The 9,886-nt window shown below is 43.7% G+C and overlaps 1 protein-coding gene across 1 annotated transcript; it reads left to right on the top strand.

The window, feature by feature from the left end:
• Positions 1-1,715: 1,715 nt before the first annotated feature.
• On the top strand, positions 1,716-6,148 carry LOC311428485 (ATPase family AAA domain-containing protein 2-like; the record flags this gene model as incomplete). Its single annotated transcript, XM_084539916.1, has 7 exons — positions 1,716-1,970; positions 2,025-2,539; positions 3,063-3,217; positions 3,889-4,026; positions 4,892-4,982; positions 5,410-5,603; positions 6,122-6,148. The coding sequence occupies exons 3-7, from the start codon at positions 3,095-3,097 to the stop codon at positions 6,146-6,148; spliced, it is 573 nt and encodes a 190-aa protein (XP_084396042.1). The 5' UTR covers positions 1,716-1,970; positions 2,025-2,539; positions 3,063-3,094.
• Between the last annotated feature and the right edge of the window lie 3,738 nt (positions 6,149-9,886).

Genomic DNA, 9,886 nt, shown 5'->3' on the forward strand with positions numbered 1-9,886 from the left:
CCATGGTCCTGTGGGATTACAAACAGAACTAGAATTAGGAGCGGTGGTCAACGCTCAGCACCAGAGAGGGTGTTTTGTTTTGGAGTCCTCCGCCTCCTCCTCCTCAACCACCTCCTCCTCCACCTCCTTCTCCTCCTCCACCTTCTACTCCTTCTCTTTTGTTTTTTGTTTTTTTTTGGCCTCCTCCTCCACCACCTCCTAGTCCTCCTCCACCTCCTCCTTTTTGTTTTTCTTTTTTGCTGCCACTTCCTTCTCTCACATTCTACTATTTCTCCTCCACCTTCTTCTCTCCTCTTCCACCTCCATCGTGTCCCTCTGCCTAGCCCTTGCTCACCTCCTCTTTTGTCACTGCTTCCTACTCATCTGTCTCCTTTTCCAGAAATGCCGCCACCTCCTCAATCTTCTCCGCCACCACCTCCTCCTCCGCCACCTCCTCCACTGCCCCCTTCCCCTCTTACCCCCCCCCCCTTTTCCACCTATGCCTCTTCCTCATCCTCCTCCTTTTCTGTTTCCATCTTCTCCCATCTCCCCTCTCCAGCACTCTGGCTCCCACTGCCCCCCTTTGGCCCTTTTATAGGGAGGAGCAGCCACACCCCTGATCGATGACAAGCCATTTGCATAATAGCTAACAATCGCTACCCAGGCAACAAGCAACGCATCACAGAGCGTCATCAAGATGATAGGAGCCGCCAGCTGCTACCTTACAGGGCCACGGTGCCATGGTCCTGTGGGGTGACAAATGGAACTAGAATTAGGAGCGGTGGGCAGCGCTCACAACCAGAGCCTCCCAGAGAAGCCGCCTTGGCACACCTGGTTCGTGGCAACTTTTCCTGACATCTCTGGGCTCACCATCATTGCTACCAGCATGCCTTAGCAAGCAGCATGCAGAGGAAGTTGGCCAGGAAGTTTCTGCCGAGGTGGAGGAGGCTGTGGAGGAGGAATAGTCAGTAGGGCTGGAGAAGGAGAAGGAGGAAGAGGCAGTGGAGGTGGAGGAGGTGTTGGAGGTGCAAGAGGCAGGGAAGGAGGAGAAGGAGGAGGAAAATGAGAAATAGGATTAGCAGGCGGGGGACGAGGAGGATGCGGTAGACAAGGAGGAGGCAGTGAATGAGGAGGAGGCAGTGGACAAGAAAAAGGCCGTGGATGATGAGGAGGAAGTGGTGGAGGAGGACGTGCTGGAGGTATCATAGAATCACAATTGTTAGAGAAGACCTTCACATTTGTCCGGTCTAGTCCTCACTGTACTACCAATGTCACCCAATAAACCATGTTCCTAAGCACCAGCTCCAACCTGTCCTTGAACACCCTGCTCCTCTGGGGTGTCCTCCACAGGTCGCAGCCTCCTCTAGGGCAGATCCACCTGCTCCACCGGGGGCTCCTCCAGCCACAGGGGGGCTGCAGCGTGGAGATCTGCTGCCAAGCAACTGGGATCCTTCTCTGGGGAAGGGGGCACTGAGAAAGCGCTTGCAAACGGGGCACAAGCCCTCAGCCTCTGGAGGCGTGAAGGAAAGGGATCCCTTCTGGGAAGATGCTGTGGGCTTGCTGAGGCTCGAAGAACAGACGGTGCTGGCTGCTACCAGCGTGCTGCAGCAGCGGCAAGACAGAGCCGTGGTGGTTTTCCTCAGCTGGGCAGCTGAGCTCCAGCACAAGCGCTCTCTCCCTGCCCCTCCTCCAACGCCAAGGGGAGAAAAGAGGCTGGCAAGGGCTCAAGGGCTGCCAGAAGGACAGGGAGATCACTCCACAAGGAGCGTCACGGGCAAAGCAGGCTCAGCACAGCCTGTTCCAGTCCAGCCCGGGGCCTGCTCCTGCGGGGGCTCTCCACAGGCCGCGGCCTCCTCCAGGCCACAGCCACCTGCTCCACCGGGGGCTCCTCCACCCGCAGGGGGGCTGCAGCGTGGAGATCTGCTCCACGGGGGACCCATGGGCTGCAGGGGGACAGCCTGCTCCACCAGGGGCCTCTCCCTGCACAGGCCGCAGGGGAACTGCTGCTGTGAGCCTGGAGCACCTCCTGCCTCCTGCTGCACCAGGGGAACTGCTGCTGTGAGCCTGGAGCACCTCCTGCCTCCTGCTGCACGGACCTTGGGGGCTGCACAGAGCTTTCTCACTCCTCCCTGAGCCAGACGCTGCTGGGCAGCAGCTTTTGTTCCCTTTCTTAGATGCAAGATCTTCTTAAATTCAGTCCAGCCAAGTAGGAAAAGTAAATGTGGACAGCTGTATCTTGGCAAAGAAGATAGTAGGGAGCAAGGAGGTTCAGCAGTCAAGATGGAAGGTGATGCCATGAGGCTTACAGGCTAGTCATGTTCTAGTGAAACCCAGCCTGAAGAAGAAGAAACCTGCCTGACTACTTGATGTGAATAACAGACTCTGTTCAGCTCTTTCCTAACATAGAAACGGTGCTGACTGCTTCTTCAGAGTAACAGAAGTTCGTGATACTACTGAAATAGTTGTGGTTCAGATGTAGATCTGATTTCTCCTAAGCACACTGAATTCACAACTGTTGATCCTCCAGAGGAGGCTTTGCAATTGAACACCTGGAGAATAGGTAAATTTCCCGCTGTTGTTCTCCTCTCCTCTTGTTTTGTTTTGTTTTGTTTTGTTCCTAGTAGCATAGGCTTAAGACTCTGAAGAAACAGGCTGCTTTTTTTCATTTCCAGCACTGGCTGTTCCTCCTGAGCCCCGCCTTCTATTTTTGCAGTCATAGGATATGTGAATGTAAATTCGTGGAGAGAGGTAGAAAACTCTTTAAACTGGTGTTTTTTCGGCTATGTGGGGAGAACAAATAGAGTGGTTTTGAATATTCTGGCTCTTATTCAGAGCAGCATGTGGAGGGAGACAGATGCGTTTGCTTTTTTAGTGCAATGGCTTCAGAAGCAAGAGGGGCAAAAGCACTTTCTCTGGGAGCTGAAGAAGGTGTCCTAATCACAGGAGAGGTTTCTAAATGGCATATCTTTGCGAGGGTTCCTGTAGTCCGGAGGTTTTTGTTTGTTTGTTTGACGTTGGAAGGTTTTACTCTTAATATTCACATCCTTCAGCAGAAGTGAGAAATGTGATTTTATTTTGTGCAGTGTCGCGGACCCTCCGAAATCTCCTGGGAACGATGAATACCTCGCATAGTACCAATGTGATGACGGTGGAGACAAGGAGAAACCAAGAAGATCAAAAGAACGTGACCTCATTTCAAAAGAAACCGTTTTGTACGGCAAAGAGTCTTGTGAGCCTGGTGAGAAATTGCGGCAAACTTCCTCTCTCAAGTCTGACACTGAATGTAGCTCTAAAAACCTTTCCTCCTCAGCTGTTACAGAGAGATGCCAAGATACAAAGGACGAGACTAAAACCACTGAGAAAAAGCATTACCGAAGCAAGAGGGAACATGCTCCTAGTGAAGAGAAGGAGACTCAAAAAGCAGATCCTTCGAGCAAGAGAAGGGTAAAGTTGAATACAAAGAATACAAACTTGAACTCCTGATTGGCTTCATGCTGAACTCTGTGCTGTTCTTGTCCTAATCTTGGTCTCTCCATAGATAATATGGTTTAAATCCAAATAGAATCATGCGATGAGGAAGATCTCACTGCAACAAATTCAACATCTAAAATCAAAGTTGACATTTTCCGTGATTTTCTTCCTGAGCAGAAGTGTGCGGTACTCCTTTTATATTAACGTAGAGATTATTTCAAACAGTCTTGAAGTGCTTGATGACTTAACATTCTGCAGATTTATTATCAAATCAAAAAAAACCCCGACTTGGTAGACTATTTTTTTCCCAGTTTTGAATGACCACTAGGAAGAAGGTAGTTCCAGCATCAAGAAAGTCATGTGGAATGTAACAAAATGTACTGAACCAGTAAGTAAAACTTATATTTTTCTATTATTTCCATTGTTTCAACTCTTCAGATGTTTATGGATGGCATAGATAACAGAGGGGAGATCGTGGTAATCGGAGCTACCAACAGACTGGATTCTATAGATCCTGCTTTACAAAGACCAGGACGCTTTGGCAGAGAGTTCTTCTTCAACTTGCCAAATAAAGAGGTGAGAACTTAAATTCAACGTTAGTGCTACCATGGCAAAGTCCAACTTTATAGGAAAAAAATAATTGACAACTTGAACAAACGAGTGATATGTGGAGACACTGCATTGTTCCATGGAGGGCAAATCTGGTACTGGATATATATGGTCAGGATGATACCACCAAGTAGTTAGTTCTATAATCAAACCTTTCATTCCCCAAGTTGTACCTGTTTGCTTTATTATTTAGTCCACTTGGGTGTTTTCATCATGAAGTTGTGTTTTTGGTCTCAATCCTTCGCTTATGAATGAATAGGGGATGTGTTTGCATTTGATTGTGCCCCTGCTCGGTGGTAGTAGTTTGAGTCATAATTCTTTTCTTCTTTATAGTAATTGTAGCAATTGGAAGCATTGTGCCAGAAGTGCTTTCTGTGAATTTACTGACTGAAAATCAAATGTGATGAAGTAATGAGACTGTCCCAATGAAAGCTTGCTAAGTTTTAGAGAAGTTTTTTGGACAGCAAAGAAATGTTTCTGGATAAATTTTTCATTACAGTATTTTCCTCTGGGTCCTTAGGTCTCGTAGTTTGGAAACTTGTTATTGAAGCTATAAATGCCTTTTCTTTCACTGTAGGTTCCTAGAAAAAGTTCAGTATAACAAATAAGAAATATTCAATTTCCTGGTTGACAATGCAGAGTGTATATTAAATAACTGTAAAATACTTGAAAGTTGAGCAAGTAAGAAAAGCGTATTAATAGATGAGGGGTTTTGAGGGAGGACTGTTTTGTTTTTTGTTGTTTGTTTGTTTGCTTTTTGGTTTGTTTGTTTCTTGTTGGTATTTTTAAGGAAAACTTGGGACAAGCTAAAATGCAATGATTTTGCTTCCAGGCTAGAAAAGAAATTGTCAAGATTCATACTCGTGACTGGACCCCTCAGCCACCGGACATGTTGCTTGATGAACTAGCTGAGAAATGCATTGGTAAGACTGAAACAGAAACGGATTCTTGCTTGTGACCAAGTTGTAAAGAACCTTAGCTTGTACCAGGCAGTACCCATGCTCTTGTGCCTTGCTGCACAAGTAGTCAACGAGGCAGCTGGCACACCTTCATAGCAATCAGAGTGAGATGCTTTCATCTATTTACTCTTTGTTGTCGTTCCTTTTGTTGTCTAAGAACGTTAAATGGTTCTGGGGCATCTTCCTCAAGAGTATAGTTTTTGATGAGGAGTCTGCTTCAGCTGCATAAGCGCAGGATATCAGGCAGTGAGCAACATGAAACTTCCCTGCAGAGCGGTAGCACTTTGAATTCCCTGTTAAGCTGTTTGGTTTTGGCATTACAAATTCTTTAAATGTTGCATGTTGTAAACCTGGGCCTTGACTGATGTAATGTTTGATTTTTGTTTGTTAGGATACTGTGGTGCAGATATCAAATCTTTATGTACTGAAGCTGCGCTGTGCTCTCTACGCCGATGCTATCCTCAGATTTATGCAAGTAGGGAGAAGTTGCTACTAGACGTTAATTCTATTAAAATAAAAGCAAAGGACTTTTTCATGGCTATGAAGAAGGTTGTTCCAGCTTCAAACAGGATCGAGACTTCGCCCGTACAAGCACTCTCACCCATTTTCAAGCCACTTTTTCAAAGATCAGTAGAGAATATTTTACAAGTTGTGCAGAAGATCTTCCCGCATGCACAGCTTGCACTAAAGGAGGACCGACAGCAAGGTATAACCACAGCATCCACTTCTTTATAATTCTGCTAAAGCAAAAACTTGTGGTTTGTGCAATCAACTTAAACCTTTCAGACATAATGGTGGTAGAATTTTATTATTTGCATGTGCGTGTCTTTTTTTTGGGCAAGTCTGGAATATAACACATAGGTTTTATTGTGGATTCAAAACTGAAATGCCAAATGGAAGCTCTGAATGACTCAATACACAGTAAAGGATGATGCGTTCTCTACTGAAGCATCCTGCTTCTGAGGGCAGCTAAGATAATTAGCATTTGTAGAGGTTGACTTGAGGTTTGAAGTATAAGGCACCTATTTTTCTTTAAAAAATCAAAACTCAGATCTTTGGAGGGGAAGCATTTCTAGGTCAATGTTTCTAATTCCTTTCTTAAGAATGTCAGAACCAGGATACAAGTATAACTGGTCTAAGCTAAATATTGTTTTAGCTATCGTCCTTTTTAACCAGTCTCCTAATTTAAATGTTTGTGGATCGTACTATACACGTGAGATCAATTAGCATTGATACTTACTAGATGAATGGAATTCTGTGGCCATCACATCCTTTATCCCCATGCTTTCATTGTGGGAACCTCCTCCAGAAAGAAATGGTCTTGTTTGTTTCTTTTTTAGCTATTAAGCAACTGCAGAAAGTGTTTGTAATCTCCTTTATTCTAAGGTGGAGAAAAAAATCACCAAGAGTAGCGTACCTTACACGTACACATCAGTGGTACTTAGTAGAGCTTTGTAGGGCCTTGTGCCATCTCCTTAGATCTGTGGTGGGCTGAACTCTAGGAAATAGCTTTCAGTGTGTGCTCTCAAATGAAGAAAGGGTTTTGGCACTGATTTAGAAGCTGTATTAATGGAAGAGAAAGAGACAAAGGCTATTCAGGAAAGTTAACAAACCTCTTTTGCCTTTCAGAGCATTTCAATCCGATTTTACAAGATGATATGTTTGACAGTGATGACGATGCATCCTTGGTTTCTGGAGATGAATTAAAAGATGGAATGCCTGACGGACCAGAGAAAAAATGCCTCTGTTTCAGCAGGTAAAGAAAGATAGATCCCTGTTACGTTTAAATTCTCAGGTCTGCCGAGTCTTTGTGAACAGTTCCAGCTGTTAAAAGTGCGAGGGGTGGTAGACGAAGGGGCAACATCAAGTTTGTGTGTTGAAGGGGTGCTTGGTATTCACAAGAAGAAAGGGTGGAGGGACTAAAGTTGTAATGAAGTTGCTCTGAATGACCAAATTGAAAAGCCCAGGCTTCTCTTCGTAAGCCAAAGTGATCCGTAGACTACCAGAACACGTTGACTTAATCCATGGCATTCTTTGAAAGACTCAAGACCACATAAATGTGCTGTCTGTCCTTTTAGCTAAAAATACCCCAACTTTATGGGTTTGTGTTGCCACCTTTTGCCCTTCTGTTTTCCAGGATTGTTAAGCCAGTAGTGAATTATGTAGCAGAAAGAAAACTGAGAAATGGCTTGTTAAAACACCTTGAGAAAAATGTGAATGGTGTCTTTATTTGTTAAGCCACCAAGTTGTGTTAATCTTGTGATATTTTAGTATGGAAGTCATGCAAGCCCACAGTTGGAAAGTTAGATCATGTTGTCACAGCTGGATCAGTCATTTTTCTCCGTTTCTATTGCTGTGCTGTCCAGAAGATTTTCTGTGCTTTAGAGCAAGGCTAAGTCTCTAGCATCTTTGATTTAAGCCAGCAGAGGTACAGCCTGATTGTAGTGGGGAAACAAATGCTCCTCACCAATTTATTTCCTAGTAGTAAAGCAAGATTGCAGGGATATTAATTTGCAGTCTTGGTTTAGTTAAGAATAGGAAAAACAAGGGGAGAAGATGAAACAAAGGGAAGAAGGTGAAACAATTGGAATGACTGAATAACTTAACTGGAAATCTTACATGTATTTAATGTACCGCTGCCATTTGGATTATTTGGGGAGGGAAAAGAAAGTCTATAGGAAAATTACTTGGAACATCTGTGTGTCTATTCAGCACCTCATTTATAAACTTGTTTTCTGAACTCTTGTTCTAGGAGTGCTTTCTGCGAACCAACATCATGCCAGCCCCGTCTGCTAATAGCAGGAAAAGAAGGGTATGGCCAGGTTTCTTACGTGGCACCCGTGGTGTTGCACGCTTTGGAGAAGTTTTCTGTTCACACCCTGGACCTTTCTGTTCTGCTTACAAACGTTGCACCGCCAGAAGAAATCTGCGGACAGGTACCTTTTTTCTTTTTCTTCTCATCGGATTCACTGACTGTATGTAAAGGATCAATCGAGTTGCAAGTAAGGTGAGCAAAATTCATTGGTAATGGAGGTGGCCTTGTTTTAATGTGCTGGGATGTTTGCTTCTGTCTGAAAATCCCCTTTTCATTTAGACAGCACCACAAACAATCTGGATGTTGTACATGTCGACATTTTCCATACCCAATTTTACAGTGAGGCTGTTGCTAGCAGCTCAGGAAGCTGGGCGGTGTTGCTAATAAACATCTCTTTGTGGAAAGAAATGCTGCTCATTTCACTGGGATCCAGAAAGTAGTTCTCATTGCCTCCTAGGACTGTGTGCTCCCAGTAGATGGCTCTGTATCAGACTGCATGTCGGCTACTTTTTGTAGCCTTCTTCTAGATTATATTAGTAAGGCAACCAAGGTTTGGGGCTTCTGTTTATTTTGTTTTCGCACGGACATGCACAACTTGTGCTGTTGCAGTATGTGCACTAAAAGCATTAACATTCAGAAAACACTTCATTTGCACGGTGATGTGGTTTTAACTAGAAAAAATGACCAGATTTGGTGTTTTTACTTTTAGGCAGGAAATCCATTTTCTTGTTTGGCATCACTACCTTAAAATATTTTTACCTTTAGTGGAAACGTTTGAGAGTCATACAAGTAAGGACAGACATGTTACACGACTGAATACTGATGTGTCCCTTAAGAGGGACATTTCCTTTCTTTGTTATGCGATGATTGTGGCTGTGGCCATATAGCTACGGTTTCTAGCCACTGCCTGAATATATCCTTCCCATCTTCTGACTAGAGTTCTCCGAATACTGATAATCTGAAAGGGTGCACAGAGAAATTCCTTATGTGAAAGGATGCTTGCCACTCTGTTCACGTAGTTTCATTTCATGGGGCAGTCAGATGGCTATGTAGCTATGTATTAAGAGGTTCTTGTACGTGTTTTAGTTTTCTTACGCAAGCTTTCCATTTCACTAGCTGATCCGAAATGCTCAGAAGACAGCACCAAGCACAATTTATGTCCCAGATATCCATTTATGGTGGGACAACGCTGGACCTGCCTTGAAACTTACTGTTCTAACTCTACTACTTAACATTCCAGCACTTTTGCCAGTTTTGCTGCTTGCTCCGTCTGATGTACGTCACTCAGATCTCCCAGAAGAGGTATTTGTCAATACTTTCCTTACTATTTCTTCAGTGTCTTGTAATTTATGAATGCTTTCAACATCAAACTGGTGTGCTTTCTTAAATGCATACTGTTTTACTCAGACACCCTAACAAATCACTTAAAATTTGCTTAGAGAAAAAGAATACTGTGAAAGCATCTGCTTAAGGTTTTTCCTGAGTCAAGCAAGTGACTTTCACCCCCTTCTCACACATGCAAATAATAAATTAATACAATAATTCTGGTGGCTACAAAGTGGTTCAGTCAAGAATATGAAGTGCTTGAAATGACAAGAGGATGTTTTTACTGAAGAGATTTCTTCTGACAGTCTGCCATTCCATGCTATGTTGGGTAAACTGCTAATAATGCAATTTAGTAGAGAATTGAAACACTTTGATTAAAAAAAAATAAGTAAATCAGTTTCTTTCTTCATATAGGCCAAAGCTTTCCAAGCTGGAAAGCTGAGTTCCAATTTCTGCTAAAGTAACTTTGGAATTGAATTCTAGTTGTAATCCTAAATAAACTGTAGTAAAAGTACGTGCAGAACTTCATTGACTTCTGAGAGTTTACATTAAGGGAAGGTGCCCAAAACAGGACCACGCTGTTGTCATTCTGATGATTTGGTCTCAGTCACTGGGGGAAGAGAACGGGTCTTACCTAGACGTGTTTATTATCAACTGCTTTGAAAGTGCTTGAGTTCCCACAGAAGTTTTTGTACAGGCTGTAAATTCCTTCTAAAATAAGTAGTGA

This window comes from Aythya ferina (assembly GCF_964211825.1).
Source record: "Aythya ferina genome assembly, contig: HAP1_SCAFFOLD_86, whole genome shotgun sequence".
Taxonomy (NCBI): Eukaryota; Metazoa; Chordata; class Aves; order Anseriformes; family Anatidae; genus Aythya; species Aythya ferina.